General features: G+C 48.5%; 1 protein-coding gene across 1 annotated transcript in view; it reads right to left on the bottom strand.

The window, feature by feature from the left end:
* The window catches only part of LOC147725079 (uncharacterized), a 139,217-nt gene that overhangs the window by 6,994 nt on the left and 112,348 nt on the right, over positions 1-19,875 (bottom strand). Inside the window, exon 5 of the mRNA XM_086918161.1 lies at positions 6,752-6,994. Coding sequence (XP_086774287.1) covers positions 6,752-6,994 — 243 coding nt within the window. The remainder of the gene's footprint in view (positions 1-6,751; positions 6,995-19,875) is intronic.

The following is a 19,875-nucleotide window of genomic DNA, read 5'->3' as shown; positions in this document are numbered from 1 at the left end:
CCCTCTACGCAGGTACTACCGCTAAACTCCAGAAGAAACTACAACGAATCCAAAACGCATCAGCCAGGATCATATTAGACATCCCGCGCAACGAACACATCTCTGGCCACTTGAAAGACCTCCACTGGCTACCCGTCAATAAGAGGATCACTTTCCGACTGCTAACCCACGCACACAAATCACTCTACGACATCGGACCAGAATCCCTCAACTCACGACTGTCCTTCTACACCCCCTCCCGCCAACTACGCTCGTCCAGCCAAGCCCTCGCCACTGTACCTCGCATCAACAAGACCACCATGGGAGGCAGATCCTTCTCATACCTGGCTGCTAAAACATGGAACTCACTCCCTACTCACCTTCGCCTTACCCAGAACCACCTAGCATTCAGAAAGCAACTTAAAACGTGGATATTCGACAAGTAATCCTCCCCCCCCCCCCTAGCGCCTTGAGACCCTCTGGGTATGTAGTGCGCTTTATAAATTCTTTGACTTGACTTGACTTGACTCTCAGTACAACTTCGCACCCCGCGAATAAGCGCAAAATTGCAGAAATACGATCTTAGCAAAACTGAAACTACTTACCAGGTTCAAAAGTTCAGGCTCATCATTAGTAGCCATTTCCTGTAGTGCTTCCTGAGGGGCCCCTCCAGAGTTCAGTTGCCTACTTGCAACTATTATGTGACCCACCTCTGAACCTCAGAATAGTTACACATTTGCCACAAAGGTCCTGAATTACAGCTAAGGGAGACAAGCAGGAGCCAGGCTGGAAGTTCAAATCCATTAATCAGCCCCTAATTCATTATTGTCAGTTGGGGCAGGGCAGGTGTTGTAACTAATTTTGCAACAATGAAAGCACTTAGCAAGTGCAAAAGATCACTAATCAGGAAGCACTAAGGAAGCAGGTGCCAGCTAAAAAAATATTCTGTGACACATTAATCAGCCCCAAATTAATTCAGGTCACTTGAGTGCTTTGCTTTGCCACAATAATGTACACTGACTGGACAACCAGAGGGTGCTGTGATGAAACAGAGGGTGGCATGGGTGGGCCAGAGGGTGGCATGAGTAGTCAGAGAGTGGCAGTGGTGACAGAGAGTGGCAGTGATGAAGAAGAGTGTCCCAAACAGGCTGGACACGTAGAAACAACAAGTTCGCAAAACTTGGGACCCGACAGGTAAGTTCGCGTTTTGCGAAATTGTACAAAACCCTCGCGAACTGGCAGAAACACGCACAAACACAAAAAAAAAAACACAAATTCGCGAGAATTCGCGGATTTTGCGAATTGCGAGTTCGCAAATCCGCAAAATTCGCGAACGCGAGATTTGCAAAATTCGCCCATGCTTACCCTTAGGTCTTCGGGCACCTTTTCATGGCTAATCCATGTTAGGGTGCAGGTGCTCTCTACTTCAAACATGGCTGCCACTGGCCCCTGCTACTGCAGCCTGGTCTTTTAGTGTAGCACCCTAGTTGCCAGGAGCTGGCTGGGACCCCATACATTGTTGCAATACCAGCTTGCCATCCCCTGTCCCTAGGTAGAGTGGGGAAGCTCCTGGAACTTTCCAGGAGAAAGGCGGAGCCTATTTTTTCCGCCTTAGAGAGTGGTCACCTGACCTGGGCATATATAAGTAAGGGAGAGAACTTTTTCTATGCAGTTGGTGCATCACTGACCTGGGGAACCCACGCTGGAGTTTTATGCGGGAGGGCCTAGTTAGGAACTTATGCCACTGGGAGTGACAGGATTTAGATGCTGCCTCTTAAGCTGAGTGAGGTGTCCTAAGCTTTCCCCCTGATCTGGCCCAGCGGTAGGGAACCCCATGGTCCATCTGCAGTGACTGAGGAAAACTCATCCAGCCTCCAACTCAACCCCCCCCCCACTTCAAGAAACCTACACCTAAGGGCGCAGAATTATCCAAGCACCAAGAAGACTACTTTCCTTTGACCAGAGACTGCTGGGGGATCGACCAGGTACTGTACTGTGCTGCCCTGCCCATCCCCTGCCTTCAACTGGGCCCACCTTGCCCTACCTGTCTCCCTCTGACTGAACTGCTCTGCTGTCCTTGCTAAACTATGTGGAAAGAGCTATATTCTGCTCCCCCTATCCAGCGCTGTATTTGAAACCGCCTGCCCTGAGCTAATGGTGCACCCGTGGTTCAAGCGCTGTGATCCTGAGGCGCTTTTCTCCTCAAGAATCATCCTGCCCTGCGAGGCTCTGCAGTTGCCCCCATGCGCTCACTTGCCTCGGTGTCAAGTGCTGTGTCTAGCCCCCCGAGGCACCTGAGGAGACCTCATCACCATCGCGGCATCGGCGTCGCCCACGCGTCACCTCTGAGGCGCTTCCGGCCTGTCCTGTGGCCGCCTGCCTCCGGGCTGTGTCCAGCGCCGTGATTTCCCCCTCAGCGGCCCCCGTATGCTAGGAGAGGGCCGCCGCATCAAGGAAACCAGGCCGGGTTAGGCCTGAAGCCAGGGCGCACCTCATGTGACCAGGGAGCTCCTCTGCCACGCCCCCCGAGCGCCGCGCAACCATTGGACCGGGCTGGCGCGCCCTCGAGGCGGGCGACACGGTTGGCGGAGACAGCCCCGGCCCCTGTTCTGATTGGTCCCCGGGCCGAGGCTGTGTCTTGAGGCCCGGAGAAGGCCTGAGCTTGTCGCGGAGGGGGCCGTGGAGCCAGGAAGCCCCCTCCGATTTGCCCCTAATGCTAGTCCCGCCTCGCCCCCGGCGCTGGTACCCTGAAGCTGTACCTGCACCGCGCCGGGTCGAGTGAGGCCCCGGGAGGGTTGGAACTCCTCTCCTTCGCCCAGTATCTGCGCAAGGGCCCCGGAGGGCCGAAAACCTAAAGTAACCCCCAGGGGAGTAGGGCAGAAGGCCGGTATTAGGCCCCGAGTTCGCCCCTCCCCCGGGGAACACTGTGACTGGGCCCTGTTGGCCTCGTTGAGCCTCAAGTAGTTGTGAGGCCTGATTTACGCTTCAGGAGTGCTGGGGCCAAATAACTGTGTATGCCTGGAGAGCAGGCTATACTAAATTAACTGTTGCCAGCCCACTTGGTAACAAGAACGGTCACTTCATTGACTGTTGATGCATGGCGGCCGTCTTATGCTGCCTTTACTACTCATGCCTGCTTACATGCTTTCAAGCCTGCTGATGAAGTGGTGATATTTTTCCCTGTACTGAATTTCTTGCAGGGGCGGGCTTCTACAGTTCCTGATGGGGTTAAATTCTGATCCCTAGTGATTTATGCCAATACTATTCTAATGATCTGACCTTGGTTACTGAACTGTTGATATTTACAAGAGGAAATGTTTATATCAGCTTCCTGAATGCTAATCCATGGTTTATGAAAGTACCCTCCTAGCCTGTTGGAGAGTGTAACGCGACAGGCTGTGTTATTTGAAGTTTTCTGCTTTACTGAAAATATTTAATGAAATGTTTTACCATTTTAAAGGAAATGCATTTTGAAAGGCTCCCATGAAATGCTTTAATGAGGTACTGTAATGAAATGCTAATGATTTGCTAATGCCTTGATTGCCTTGAACTAAAGCCTATATAAAAGAACTTGATTTTCAATCACAACTACTGGTGTGGTCTCCATTATTGCGCCCACTTCTTGTCTCAATGGATGAGTGTGTTGAGTAGCTACTTGACAAGTAAGCCCCTGGCTGCCTTCCTGCTCGAGTCAAGCTACCCCCCGGAGAACTGGTGGTCCCAATTCTTACAGTGATCCTATATTTCCACCACTGTCTTCAGATAGAGGGGAGGACGGGGGCTAGGTCTGCCATTGTCACCTAGAATTTTACGCACTGTGCCTTCCTCAGGGGTCCATTGCTCCCTCCTTGATGGTGTAGTGTCCTCATCTTCTCCCTGCACTGAGCTTGTTGTACTCGTCAGACTTTTATCATCCCTTTCATCCCTCCATTCCTCTTCCCCCTCCATACTCTCAATCTCCAATGCACTCGAACAGCTGGGGCTCCACCATTACGCACCACATTAACTCTCGTCCCCCCTTTAAACTCTGAGGGACATTCAAAGTGTCTGATGGTTGTTGCTTACCTTTAGGTAAGTTTTTCTTCTTGAACATCGCCGGAATTTTAGGAGTGGCCCCCGTTCCTCTAGAGTCTGTCTCTGGCGTTGACAAGTTTATATCAGGGTTGGGGGTAAGAATGCCAATATTGGTCCCAGTCCCATTAGCTTCATGCTGTATAGTATTTCCCTGCAGAGACATATTTTCAAATGTATTCTCTGTAGCTGCTGCCACCGCTTGCGTCTGCGGTCTCGGTTCCTTAGGCTGAGTATTTGCATTAGGATTCTTTGGCGGCATCTCACCATAAAACTTTCGTCCCCATCGGCCAGTCCGCCAACCAGTCCATTTCTTGACGTTCACCCCCTCCGAACAAGGCGCCGCCTCCAAGCTGTGTGAGCTGGGTACAGCCCACCGTAATCTGCCGAACGCACCTGTGGACCGTCCGGAGGCAGAAGCTGAAAAGCACCAAGCGTTGCGGGGGAATCGTCGATACACACGGCACCAGTCCCAAATCATACCCGGCTTGACGATATCCCAGTGACAAAAATCCACATATGAAATGAAGTCCTTCACATCGAGTTCGGAAAGGAAAACGCCATCAGGTAAGAGAGGAGCGAACAGTTGCGAGACACATCTCAGGATGCTCACTCAGATGCGTGCGCATCCGCCATCTTGCCCCTAACGGCATCCGCCGAGTTGTAATGCCTTCTTGGGTAATCATATCTCCTATGACGTTAACTGATCTCACACCAATTTCACATTTATTTTTAACAATGGAATTGTCTGAGCCTTCAAGTGAATTACCACCTTTCTGTTTTTTAATGTGTTCAACAATATCAGGTCTGTAGATTAGAATATCAAATATGTAACAATATCTTCATGAAAGAATATACCTTTGAGAAAATCGCCCAATAAGCACTATGTGGTGTATTTTATGGTGACGGCAACCACAGCCAACCCAAACGGTATTCAGTGAAATCTGTATGACCCCAAAGGTGTAATACATGAGGGCTAAGATGTCTGGGAACTGAAACTGAATGGAAATCAACATGCTGGCATGTACAGACTGAACCATGAATCAATAAAAAAACAGCCAGCATCACCCACCATCCTAAGAACGTCATTATGTGTGGGTATATGGTGACAATCCAGTATTTAGGTCATGAAAATCTACATAAAGACATTTTACCCACATTCAGGTTTTTTAGCCACTACTACAGATGCAAGCCATCCAGTGACCACAATGGGTTCCTTAACCCCTTTATGCTGCTATTCGTTCTAATACTTCTTCTGAATGTTTCCCCCTGAGGATGGATGCAGGGAAAAACTTTGTCCAAAACAGGTTTTATTTACATCCCAATAAATGTCACCGTTCTTTGGTAATATACACTTTCCCTTTTGTAGAATTCCTTCTAAACGAAATGTGCACAATTCTCATACTCTCTGATGGGTACTTGTTATAGTCTGCAGGGTCAATCTCTAGTAATTCATGATTAGTGATTCTCCCAGTTGGGCAAAACAGTCTTGACAATAATTGTAAATGGGGAAGAACATCTATTGAAACAGACTTGTTTCACTATATTTCAGAACTTGGAACTTGTATTTTTCATCATTACCGTTCGTGTGAAAAACCACTTTGTTGGCATCATTCTCCAGCTCCTGCAGCATATTTACGTGGATTTGTGAGATTTCCCTCTAACATGTGCGTAAGGGCCTTTGTTACTTTTGTTTCTTTGATTGGAATTGTTAACACAACATACATGACTACTAGCTAAGTGCCAACCGTTAGCAAATCTAAAACATGTTAACTTGGCATTGTGACTGGCAGCTTTTGATTTGTTTCCTGACACATCTCAAGATGTTGGCAGCTTTGCCTGACCCTTTCTGCCATAAACAGAATGTTCAGTGGGAGGCTGCACCTCCATTACACCTGATGCAGTGTGTGTTATACCCTATAGTATTTTAGTGACATCCCTGAGGTTAGGGTTATCAAATCACAGGTTCTTCTGAATTCTGGGTTTGTTTGTGCTTCATACTAATCATGCATTAGTGTGTCACATACATTCACACATTACCAAGTATTAGATACCTGCCTTAACTCAGCAACATATGTAGTAACCTTTTAATGTTTCCTTTCAAAGTCCAAAGAAAATATGTCTCCCAGGATATGCATCTCCAAAATGCTCCTCCAATTTCCTATATGTGTGTTGAAAACCATCTTTCTGGTTTCACCCTCCACCATTTTCAGTAGATTTAGGCAGGCTTACATACACTTTATATCTTTCTATGTCTAAACTGTGAGGTCATGCATTGTGTTTCCTTAAGGAATTGCAATTAAATAAGATTGAAAACATGCTCCATTATTTCCCATGAAGAATTGATTCACCACTATCATTTAAGAAGAGGACGCTGTGTCAGGTGAGTCGCCATCATGCACATAATACAATATTCACGTACTCATGTCTATTCCCATTCCAACCAAAAAACGCATAGGTTGTTAATGAATATTTGCATAAATGTATTAACCTTCATTTTACTGTCATTTGATTTCTACTATTTTTATTCAAAAATGTTTTCTCTTTTTTATTCATCAATAACATTTGCTGCTGATACTCAGGGTTGTCTATTAATTGCATTGTGATCATATTGAAGTGCTCACATTCCACTGGGCATAGGGAGCAACTTTGTTATTGTAGGAGGAAACATGTAGGTAAGTATTGAGAATTGGTCACTTACCCGCCGGATATTAGTTCAATGCTGGGATCACCCGGGTTGAAGCTGGGGGAAGCAAAACACCTCTCTGCCTTGAGGGTAAATGTGTCTCCATCAGGGAATGTAGTTGAAATACCAATGTAGACTGGTGTGCCCACTGCCAGGGTGTCATCTTCTGTGAGTGAATCATTAAAGGAATTGAACTTGAAGGTGGCCATGGTGGCAGTAATTGATCCAGAACCATCGCTTGATGGTCCAGTAGCATTGCTGCGTATACAAAAATAGGTTTTAGAGTACATAGAAGAGAGGGGGTTCAAATGTATTGAATAATAAACTAAGAATGTTATTTGGTTTAGTGTTCAAGAAAGAGGCTTGAGAACATCTTACGCGACTCCAGATGAGGTGCCTGATGCAGAGGGTGTTACAGACCCTGATTTGTTTAGGGAGATTTTGGTGCTGATCTTAACAGAAGGGAATGGCAAGTCATACATCTGAGGAATGAAAGAACTGTGTCATGCTCAAAGGCATTCATGACACATAGGGCTGGATGACAGGAAAGTTTTGACTGGCTCTCTCATATGTCCTTGGTGGCAAGAGATTGCTTGGTGCGAAAAGGACTTACCACCTTATCATACAAGTAGTTCTTCACCATGAGACGCCTTCTGATATTCATAAAAGTCAGGATATCTCTGAGCATGTGCAAGATCCAGTAAAATACGTAATATATCATATTTCCTAGCCAATTCCATAAAAAGAAACAGCAAGATTTGCTGATATTATTTTAAACAAATTGCATAAAATGAATAAATAGCAATCTATTTGGATAAGAAAGTGAACTTTAAATAAAAAGCATGAAGTGGTGTTGGAGTGTAAATAGTACAACAAGCATAAAACACCTCTATGCCTTTAAGAACCCTAGAGCCCTGCGTTACACTATCATTAAAATAAAATTATTAGGATAAAAACATAACCCTAAAAAAACAAGATAAAAGAAAAGCATAGTACAGCAGATGTAAATGGGAAAAATATTCATCATTAGATGCTACATTATTAAATTTCCTCAACACAGTAAAAGGTCTTATCATTAAAACATGTCAAAACAATACAAATATAAAATGCAGAAATAAGAGACTGTGCATTGCCAAATACTGTATAGCTGGAGCAGACACGTTCAATGTTCAGAATACCAATTATGTGATGTTGATAAGTAAAGACTGTACAATAACTTGAATACTTGAAATACATTTTAGAATCCCACTAATTAGAAAAGGGATCCTCACAACTTAATCGATATTTGAATATATTTGGCTTAGCCATGTGAGCTGATATAGAGGAAAGTGACTGTAAGACAATTGATGCTGATCAGCACAGTCTAACACCAGCATACTTTCGAATAGGGAGCAGCAACAGCTTTCTTGATGCTGTATAAAATTTGTAAAAAAAACATTACATGAATTGGACATAGTGTAAGCTTATCAGAATATTGACCTGGGGTTGGGACACAACCAGATAATGCATAGCCTGAAGTTTAAAGTGTATATTAAAAAAATATCTGTGCTATAGGTTTGCGAGCCAAGTAAGATATGGTGCATTTGTACATAATAACTGACAGTAAACTTCTGGAATTGCGTGGCTGCATCTGGGATATTTAAAAAAAGTCATACAAGTGAGCCTTGACATGTGTGGCTTGCTAAACTGCTCATCCATGTCAAAACTGTGCCATGGGTTCTTTATGTTAGACAATCAAGTCCTATTAAGGGCTTTTTTTATTTTAAGGCAATCTAACAGGACCAGCCTATTCAAACAGGCTTCATGCTTTGTCCATATGGACAGCCAGAGAAGCAAAGGTTGCCAGCAAATGTAATCAATATTTTAGCCTAGCCCCTGTTCAGTGTCGGAAACAGAGGTAACTCAAAGCAAATAAGTGCCTCAAAAATCCATTTTACAATATCTGTAAGTCAGGACATTCTTGCCCGTCCGCGCCTGGACCGAGCCCAGAGCCAGACCCCCTGGTCCCCGCATCACCCACCCCTCCCGCATTACGTACGACCCATCCACCCTCCTAACACTTCATTTACAATAAGACCCCGATCCACAACCACCCTCAACCAACTCTGCAAAGAAATTGGAACAAAATCACAATCGACCAAATCTCCACATCACTTCTTCAAAAACCCCCTGCCTATTCGATGAACCCTAACCAAGCCTCCATCAACCTCACACAATAGTTAACCCAAACCGCCGACAAACTAGCACCCCTGAAAAAACATCAAATCAAGCAAGGAAGTAAGAACGCCCCATGGTTTAATGATGACCATAAGAAACCAGAGAAACTCTGCCGCTCCCTTGAAAAAACTTGGAAAAAAGACCCAAACACTATCACCCAAGCCGCCTTCAAAAACGCCACCCGCAAACACCACCAACTAATCCAAACAGCCAAGAAATCAGCACTCAAAGACCAACTAGACAACAACGCCCACAACAGCAAGGAACTTTTCAACATCATCAAAGAATTCACCAACCCCACCGCCAGCTCCAACGACATCACCCCCTCTCAAGTCCTCTGCGACTCCCTCGCCTCTTTCTTCCATGACAAAATCGCCGACATTCATAACAGCTTTGACAACCAACCCGTAAACCAGTCAATCCCTCTCACCTCCGAACCTGCACCCCCCCCCCGAATAACCTTCACAACTGGAACCCAATCACCACAGAAGACACCATTCGCCTAATGAACTCCATCCACTCCGGATCCCCCACAGACCCTTGCCCCCATCACATCTTCAACAAAGCAGACTCCATTATCGCACCCCATCTCCGAGACGTCATCAACTGCTCCCCAAATCCGGCACATTCCCAGAAAAATGGAAACACGCCGAACTCAGCGCCCTTATGAAGAAACACACAGCTGACCCCACCGAACTCAAAAATTACCGGCCCATCTCGCTCCTCCCATTCCCTGCCAAAGTCATTGAGAAAGCTGTCAACAATCAGCTCGCCGCCTTCCTCGAAACCAACAAATCACTCGACTCCTCACAGACTGGCTTCCGAGCCAAACACAGCACCGAGACCACCCTCATCGCAGCAACAAACGACATTCGAACACTACTGGACAACGGAGAAACAGTCGCCCTCATCCTCCTCGACCTTTCCGCAGCCTTCGACACAGTCTGTCATAGTACCCTAATACAACGCCTCAGCAACATCGGAATTCAAGGAAAAGCATTAGACTGGATCATCTCGTTCCTCGCTGGAAGAACTCAGAGAGTCCGCCTCCCTCCTTTTAAGTCAGAGGCCACCGAAGTCATTTGCGGCGTTCCACAAGGATCTTCTCTCAGCCCTACCCTCTTCAATGTCTACATGAGCCCCCTCGCAACCATCGCACGTCAGCACAACCTCAACATCATCTCCTACGCTGATGACAGTCAGCTGATCCTCTCACTCACCAAAGACCCAACCACCGCCAAAACCAACCTTCATGAAGGGATGAAAGAAGTAGCCGAGTGGATGAAGCACAGCCGTCTGAAACTGAACTCGGACAAAATGGAAGTCCTCATCTTAGGTGCATCCCCTTCCGCCTGGAACGACTCCTCGTGGCCAACGGCCCTAGGAAAAGCTCCCATACCAACGGACCCCGCACGGAACCTGGGCATCATCCTGGATTCCTCTCTCTCGATGACCAGACAAGTCAACGCCGTCTCATCATCATGCTTCAACATCCTACGCATGCTCAAAAAAACATTTCGCTGGACCCCACCGAAACAAGAAAAACGGTCACCCACACACTGGTTACAAGCCGTCTGGACTAAGGAAACACCCTTTACGCCGGCACCACCGCAATACTGCTGAAAAAACTCCAATGCATTCAAAACGCCTCAGCCAGACTCATACTAGACATCCCCCGCACAGACCACATCTCCGGTCACCTGAAAGACCTTCACTGGCTCCCCGTCAACAAAAGGATAACGTTCCGTCTCCTCACCCACGCACACAAAGCCCTCTACGAACTTGGACCTGACTGCCTCAACACGCGCATTTCCTTCTCCACTCCCACCCGCCAACTGCATTCGTCCAACCATGCCCTCGCCTCTGTTCCGCGCATCCACAAAGCCACCATGGGGAAGAAGATCCTTCTCCTACTTAGCGGCCAAAACCTTGAACTCCCTTCCGATTCACCTCCGCCTTACCCACAACCACCTAGCCTTCAGAAAACAGCTTAAAACCTGGATATTTAATAAGTAACCCCACCCCCCCCTCCTCAAGCGCCTTGAGACCCTCTGGGTATATAGTGCGCTATATACATTTTGACTTGACTTGACTTGCTCTCCCTAGAGTCTGGCACTGTAAGTTGCAATGGGTGGTCTTTTACCTGTGTGCACTGCCATCAACTCAATTAGCAGTTTTATCCCCAACTTGGAGGCAAAGCCAAAAAAGGTCTCAATACTCTTTGAAAACTCAGAGCTCCATATCCATTCCCGTGCCTTCCAATTACATGCATCATCAAATAAAACTCCCAACTAGAGAAGAGTAGGCACCAATTTATTATTAGTATTGTTAGACCTGGCATTTCTTGGTGTGATTACCCCTGACTTTTTGCCTCTATCTCCTCTATTTTTGGTATTGTGATGGATATAGTGTTGCCAACTTAGATGCTTTGGACACTTTGCCACTGCTAAACAGTGACAAAGTGAAAGGGCTCCCTGTGTACAGTGTAATGGTAATTGGTTGTCCATAATTGGTATGTTGTATTACTAGTGAAGTCCCTAGTAAAATGCATTATGTGTGTCAGGTCTAGAAAGGCAAATGCTACTTTTGGGCTGCAGCACTTATTGTGCCACTCACTCAAGTTGCCTTGAAAAGGGAACTAAGTCCTGCCATTGCAGGGTCTGTGCGTAGTTTCCTATACTGCGCTGTTGTTCTGGTAAATGCACACACTTACCAGAACCTGCCCTACCCTTTCAATACACATCAGGTCTCGGGTACCCCCTGGACAGGGTGCAGTGCATGTAAAAGGTGGGACATGTACCAAGGTGTTTACCATGTCCTGGCAGTGAAATAGTCTCCATTTTGTTTTTACTGGTAAAAGGCCTTCTTGCCCATTAGAATGAAACGGGAAGGCTGTGTAATATGTTTTCCAGCCTATCTTCCCAAAGGCTTAAGATGGAAAGGTCAACTTTAGTATGGTTGAGGATTGACTGGCTGGATTTGAAAGCAATAGGATCTGGGGAATGTCTTGACCCAGGGGAGGAGGTGAGACTGACCTGCATCTGGAGTGTACGGGGAGGAGCAGCCCTAGAGGTGAAGAGGCCTTGGCCGGTGCTATAAAACAATTGTCCCATCTCCTGCTGAGTGATAGCGAATCCAGACCCCGCACTAATCAAAAAAATAATGTGTCACTGGTAGGGAGGCACCCAGAACTGATTTGAGCAGGGGTCAGTGCCCCCCTGTAACACAAAGATGTCAAAGCCATGGAGGGGTATAACTATGCAAGCTTAAGCCCCTGAACTTTGGATAATGGCTTGATCAAGATTGAACAAGACTGGAGCTACTTTGTGGTTAAAGAGGAACATTTCTCTTGCGTTATGATTCTCACTGCCCATGCCAGCGCCGGGACACTTCCTACGGAGGTAGCTGTGCGCTTTATAAAACTCAGTATTATTATTATTATTATTTGCCAAGGAAGAAACAACTGAATAGACTGAAAGGAAGGAAGGAAGGTCCCTTGCAGTGTGACTGTGGGCCATTCTGCAGTTTGCTGTTTTAACCAAGGAAATGCTGTAGGGACTTTGCTGTGTGCTGTGTCCCCCTGCTTGAAAGGAGTTTGCTGTGCTGTGTTCTGAAGCATCTGATCCCAAAGGGCCCGAGGTTATCTGGCTCCCTTTTCAGAAACACAGGAACACAAATGTTCCCAAAGAAGACTCTTAGAGATGTTGGGTGTGTGTGCTCTTTCTAGCCTGAGACCTTCGTATGTTGTGCCCTGTCATCTTGGGCACCAGGAGTTCCAAACGAGACTCAGCGATGCAGTGGGCGTGTGCTAGATGCAGTCTGAAACTTTCGCATGGATTGGCCCGTGATCGTGCACGCCAGAAGGGTAAGTGTGTCTCAGCGACTCTGTGTGTGTGAGCTGTTTGCAGCCTGAGACCCTTGCCAGAGGTGCACTGTGATCGCGGTCATCTGAAGATAAAGTGTGCCTCCGTAACACGGAGGGCCTGTGCTTTCTTCTGCCGGAGACCTGCGCAAGCTGTGGCCTGTGATCGGGGGCACCAGAAGATAAAGTATGTCTCAGCGAAGTGGAGTGTGTGTGCTTTCTACCGCCTGAGACCTGCGCAAGCTGTGCCCAGTGATCGAGGGCACCAGAAGATCGATTGTGTCTCAGCAATGCTGCATGCATGTGTCATGTGCAGCCTGAGACCCTCGTGAGGAGTTGTCTGGTTATCATGCATCCGGAGTCCAGTGAGACTCATTGACTCTGAGTGCGGATGTAGTGTTCACCCTGGGATCTTCTCATTGCCCAGAAATTCAGAGAGATTGCATCTGAGGCATAAGTCGCTCGACGAGGAGAGGAGAGTGCGTTCGCACCCCAAAGGTAAAGTGTGTTGAATACTGGGGCGGGGAATGGGCTCGAAGGGAGATGCTCTTTGCCTCTTTCTCTGTCCTGCAGCGCAAGCCTCTGCTTCGGCTCGGATCGAGGCCTGTGTGCCAAGGGAGTGGCAGCACAGGGGCAGGAGTGCAAAGCTGCATTTACTGTGTTATATCTTACCCGTGAGGGGGGTCAACTGTTTTGGAGACTAACTGCAAGCCAGCACGAGTGGCGGAGAGACCGCCAGGGGCCGCTTGAACGGTGCTGGAGTAAATTGCCTATTGCATTATTTCTGCATAACGGAGTATCTGATGATTGTATGACGCATTGCCTTATTTCTGCCCAACAACCTGCCTGTTTGTCGTATTGTCCATTGCATTCTGTTTGCAAAATGAACTGCCTGATAGGTGTGTTACGCATTGCACTAGGCTTGCATAACGGATTGCCTGATAGATGTGTTATGCCTTGTTATAGTCCTGTAAAAAACACAGTTGATGGACAGAATGTAGAACAATGTCATACATTCACCCCAGTACAAGGATCTGGGCCTAAATCCATCGTTTTTTTGCACTCCACACCACACTGGGTTAGACACTGGCTGTAAGCAAATCAGCTCTGACCCTGTGCCTCATGGGAACAGTCCAGTCCGAACTACCAAACCATGTCTTTCCCAGACCGGAATCAAGCATCCAAGGACCGGTTTCTGGCTATCAGCCTTCATCAGCCTGGATAGCTTGACTCCAGACGTGAGTCCCAGGCTCTCCACACCACTGGAGTCAAGCTATCCAGGCTGAATGAAGGCTGATAGCCAGAAACCGGTCCTGGGATGCTTGATTCCGGTCTGGGAAAGACATGGCTTGGTAGTTCGGACTGGACTGTTCCCATGGGGCACAGGGTCAGAGCTAATTTGCATATAGCCAGTGTCTAACCCAGGGTGGTGTGGAGTGCAAAAAAACGATGGATTTAGGCCCAGATCCTTGTACTGGGGTGAATGTATGACATTGTTCTACATTCTGTCCATCAACTGTGTTTTTTGCAATTTTCACCCCGAGTGTGCTGGGTATACTCTGACGTGAGTCCCAGGCTCTCCACACCACTGGAGTCAAGCTATCCAGGCTGAATGAAGGCTGATAGCCAGAAACCGGTCCTGGGATGCTTGATTCCGGTCTGGGAAAGACATGGGTTGGTAGTTCGGACTGGACTGTTCCCATGGGGCACAGGGTCAGAGCTGATTTGCATATAGCCAGGGTCTAACCCAGGGTGGTGTGGAGTGCAAAAAAACGATGGATTTACGCCCAGATCCTTGTACTGGGGTGAATGTATGACATTGTTCTACATTCTGTCCATCAACTGTGTTTTTTGCAATTTTCACCCCGAGTGTGCTGGGTATACTCAGACGTGAGTCCCAGGCTCTCCACACCACTGGAGTCAAGCTATCCAGGCTGAATGAAGGCTGATAGCCAGAAACCGGTCCTTGGATGCTTGATTCAGGTCTGGGAAAGACATGGCTTGGTAGTTCGGACTGGACTGTTCCCATGGGGCACAAGGTCAGAGCTGATTTGCATATAGCCAGTGTCTAACCCAGAGTGGTGTGGAGTGCAAAAAAACGATGGATTTAGGCCCAGATCCTTGTACTGGGGTGCATCTATGACATTGTTCTACATTCTGTCCATCAACTTTGTTTTTTGTTATAGTCCTGCATCACGCACTGCCGGTTAGTCGTATGACACATTGCTTTAGTATTGCATATCGACTGCCTGATATATGTGTTCTGCATTGTATTACTTTTGCATAACAAACTGCCTGATAACTGTATTACATGATGCATTACTGTTTCCTAACAGAGTATCTGAAGGGGACCGTACGCATTGCATTACGGGGGCAAAACAGTTTACAACATTGTTGCATTTCGCACTGCATTACAGTGACAGTACAAATTGCCAGACAGCCATATTATGATCTGTGTTATCCTAATGTTGTGAAGTACCTGATTGTTGCATATCAAACTGCATAGTACCTGATTGTTGCATAACAAACTGCATATTACGATATTAGGATTACAAAGGATTGTTTAGTTTAGCTCGAAATAATAATAGGCCAGGGGGAGGATTACTCTGATGCATATGCTGGTTTAACATTGTGTGGTCGCATCGTATATCTTTTTATAAACATATATATGTTTTTCTATGAAACTCGTGTGGAGTCTATTTGTGGTGTGATCATTGGGTTGCTGTGAGCATAATTGCAAATACTTTACACATTGGCCTTGAAGATAAGCCTGGCTGCTCGTGCCAAGCTACCATGAGGGTGGAGGGGGGGCTATCTCTAGAGTCGAACTGTCTTCCCCTAACGTGTGGGCTCATAGATCCCTGTTTGGCCAAAGGTACATACCTCAGCTCACCAGGGATCTGGGGATTCTAACAAAGTATTTTTCAAGAAAAAAGCCTAATTTCTCGAACTACTAGCACCGTAGGTCATAATAAGGGTTTTACTGTGGTTAATTGAAAGATCTAAATCTGGCATAAAATTGGTAAAATGACCAAGCAATCTTTGGATCCCTACTGGAGTTCTAGCACTGAGCAATACAAGAACGTGTTTTAGAGGAGTGGCAAGAGTTTGGTAATAGGTGTGGGCAGTGGTTCATACTCTCATACTTGAAGCAGTTAAGAGAATCCATAGAAGCCACCAACCTGTGAGTAGATAGATTGGAATACTCCATGTGATTAGGTGAGTTTTGAGGCCCAGATGGTAAGTTACCAGTAAGTCAAAAAACAGCAATGTCCTGAGTCAATACTGTATATCTGTGGGAAGGAGCTTCGCGCGATTCCAAGATGGACGCGTGAGCTCAGGGCTCCCGAGACCCTTTCCGCCTCCGGCATCTATCCTGCAAAGTATCCTGATTTTGACGACGGGTACCTTTTGCTGATGCCCTGCTGATACAAAAACTCTTTTAAAAAATCGATTTGGCCGCCAGGAACCGGACTTACTGCACATTGAAATTTGCGGCCTATATCGTAGACCATCCACGGGCTTGAGTCCCCGAGGTACCCAGGTGGCAATTGAACAACAACGGCTGGCGTGACATGACCACCGCCCCTGTGGTACTTTCGGTTTCGCTCTTGGTCATTGTTGACGGCGATTGCTGCCGATCTGCACGGCTGCTCTGATTCTGCTGCCGGTTCTACGCTTGCTCTTGATCCTCACCCTCTTTCCTCTACAGGCGTGCCGCGAAGGGAATCATTCTGACCAGATCCCTACAGTTCCGTCAGAGCTCATCGCTCATCATGACGGGCAAGGCGGACGTCGAGAAGCGGGCCACCAGGGGCTCTTACCGAGGTGGGGTTACTCAATCCCAGACCATAGATAGCTTTACTCGCCCTAAAGAGTCCCCAGGTGGAGCGAGCAAGGCCCTTAAGGAGACGGGCGATGGTCATTCTACACTTGAAGAACCGACTCTGAAGGATATTATGGGCGCCATCGCAAGTGTTAGAACAACTATGGGTCAGCAGTATGAAACCCTTGCAGCTAAGATAGACACGGTGGCGATCGAAGTCAATCTTATTAGAACGGACTTGGGGAAAACCAATGAGCGGGTCAAGTCCCTGGACATCAAGAAACCTAGCTTGACTACGGATGTCTCGGATCTCCAGGCCGAAGTTCGTAACCTCCGGACTTCCAATGATTTGTTTGCCCGCCGGCTGGATGATTTCGAGAGCCGGGCCAGGCGGAACAACGTCCGCATCGTAGGTGTTCCGGAGAATTCCGCCGACGTGTCTACGGACCTTCTGGTGGAAGACCTTGTTCTAAAACACCTGGCACCTAAGGGCTTCAGTAACTTCTTCACGGTGGAGCGTGCTCATAAAGTTCCCGGTGGAAAGCCCAAGCTGGGGGCCGCTCCGAGGCCTATAATAGCCAGGATCTTTAATTTCCGGGACAGGGATGCTATCCTGCAAGCTTAACGTACCAATGGTCCCACTAAATTTGAGAATGCGTCGGTCAGTTTTTACCCGGACTTTACACAGGCGGTGCAGAAACAACGTATGGGCTTCACGGGGGTGAAGAGGAGACTCAGGGACATCGGATTGAAGTACGCCATACTTTTTCCGGCCCCCCTGAGGATTGAATATGAAGAACGTGCGCTCTTCTTTGACCGCCCGAGGTGGCCAGTGACTGGTTGGACACTTTGCCGACACACCGTACCAGCCCGGAGAGTTCAAGAGGCACCGAAGGCGGCTCGGAAGACCAGGAGTAGTGAATCTGTGCCGGCTAGCCAATTTTATGGACTTATGGCAGTGGCTCTGTCATTAATATGTTTTTACAGTGTGGATTCCCGGGGGTGGGGGGAATCGGGCTCTTCCTCCTCTGGGGACTTTTTTCTCTCTTCTTGTAGGTTAGTCTAATGGGGCGACAGGCACACTGCAAGTTGGGGTGGCTTTTTGGTCTACCGCAGGGGTGCAGGGTAGGGGGGTGTGTTTTGAGGGTTCTATTGGGGTTGGTGGGGGGTCTTTCCTCTTCTGTTTGTGTCGAGGCTACGTTTTGTTTCAGATTTTATCCCATGTGCCTGTTTTGTGGCGGGGGAGGCGGAGTGTTCATTACTGGGATGGCGGGTAGGGGGCTTAGGGTGCTGAGCTGGAACGTTAACGGTCTTGGTGATATGATAAAACGGGGGATAGTTTTGCAATATTTGAAGCGATGCTCCCCAGATATAGTTTTACTCCAGGAGACACATTTAGTTGGAAATACGTGCCATGCACTGAATAGGCGGGGCTACCGTTTGGTGGCCCATTCTGGATTTACAACTTGGCCGAGAGGGGCGGGTGTCCTGGTCAGGAATTCCCTCCCCCTGGAGATAGACGACACAGTGCTGGATGATCGAGGCCGCTATGCGGCTATTACGGGACGGTTGGAGGGGAAGACGATTTCCATTTTGTCTGTGTATGTTCCGCCCGGTCTACAGTCCACCACATTTACTGATTTGGGCAGGGTGATCCTGGGGTTTCCTGATGGCATGTTGGTTGTAGGTGGCGATTTTAACTCAGTAATTAGTGGAGATGAAGACCGTAGCCCCCCCCAGACTCCTGCCCGTGTCGCAGCTATGGCTAGGAAGTTTCTTGGACACGTTGGGTCTAGTTGATTGTTGGAGGCAAATGCACCCTGGGCAGCTCCAGTATACTTTCTACTCGGGAGCTCATGGGAGTCTCTTGAGACTCTACTATATCCTCGTACCAGGGGTGCAGATTGTCTCTGTCAGGGAAATCAGGCATTTGGCTAGGGGGATTTTGGACCATTCTCCGCTCTGACTTACTATTGATATACAATTGGGGGCCGGGGACCGGATCGCTACGATCAACCCCTGCCACCTTCGTAATCCCAAGATTAGAACGGAGGTGGTTAAGTGTATGGATTACTACTTTGCTGAGAATGAGGGTTCAGTGTCCTCCCCTGTCATCTTGTGGGAGGCTTATAAAACTGTGATCCGTGAGGGGCGGAGCTTGCCGGCGTCAATGGTGGACGCGTATGTGTTCGGCTCCTCGCCTATGCCCCTGTAATATCCTGACAATTTATCCTCCACAGTGTCCAGTCTGGCTCTAATTGCTCTGTTCCCCCCTTGTGGAGGGGTTCGCGGCTCCGACGAACTGTGACTCACGGAGAGGGAGAGAGAGTGCCCCGGCGGTCGCGGACAGGGCCCGAAGCCGCGACCTGCCCTGAAGCGCGAGCCGAGCGACGTCACCTGACGTGCGGCCGCAGCGGCGTTCCACGCGCCGGGGACCTGGTTCCCTCCGGCGTAACCCAGAAATTCGGAGGACGGGCACCGGCGCCACCCCTCCCTCCCCCCCCTGGACCCATGCGATTATAGGGGCGCTATACCCGGCGACGCTACTGCTGCTCGCCCACCATCACAGACGAGAAGGTGATCGTGGGGCACCTCGAGCAACGGGCATAGGCGGGCCGGCCCGGGCCTGGGCAGCGCCAGACAGAGTGCTTGGCGGCGAGGGACTACACGTGCCGGGCAGGCGCCCGACCGCAGAAGTGCTGCCTGGAGCAAGGTAACACGCGTGGGCAACCCGCAGATACTGCCTGATATCTGCTTCCGACCGAAGATACTACTTGAGTACGCAGCGGGGACCTAGTAACCTGGTGGAGCATCACCCTGGGACAGAGCTTACTGCGGACCCCCCACTGTGTGATATTTGGTCGAGTGTACGCGGCGGTGAACGACGACCAGGGTTTGAGTGGAGGCGGCCCTCGACAGGGACCAGTTGTGGGCTGCGGGCCTTCACAGTTGCTGCCATTTTGGGTCCTGGCCCCCCTGGAGGTGGAGCTGGCTCTGAGGTACTCGCGCTCTGCTGCAGCGACTAGTCTTGAGTGTGGATGTACGACGACGCTGGGACGTTTTGCCCTGGGCCTTGGTGGCGATAGACACGATTGTGATTGCACGCCCTGTCCGAGGCATCTTCCCCCTGGAGACTCAGGGAGAAGCGGGTCTCCTGGACTCGAACCATACCGAAGCTAAGCGGACCCCCGGCTTGGAGCAGAGAGACTGTGTGGCGCAGTATAGGCCTTGTGG

Source organism: Lissotriton vulgaris, chromosome 4_1, assembly GCF_964263255.1.
Source record: "Lissotriton vulgaris chromosome 4_1, aLisVul1.2, whole genome shotgun sequence".
Classification (NCBI taxonomy): Eukaryota; Metazoa; Chordata; class Amphibia; order Caudata; family Salamandridae; genus Lissotriton; species Lissotriton vulgaris.
Note: the sequence above shows the minus strand (reverse complement) of the source record. Positions and strands in the feature narration are given on the sequence as shown.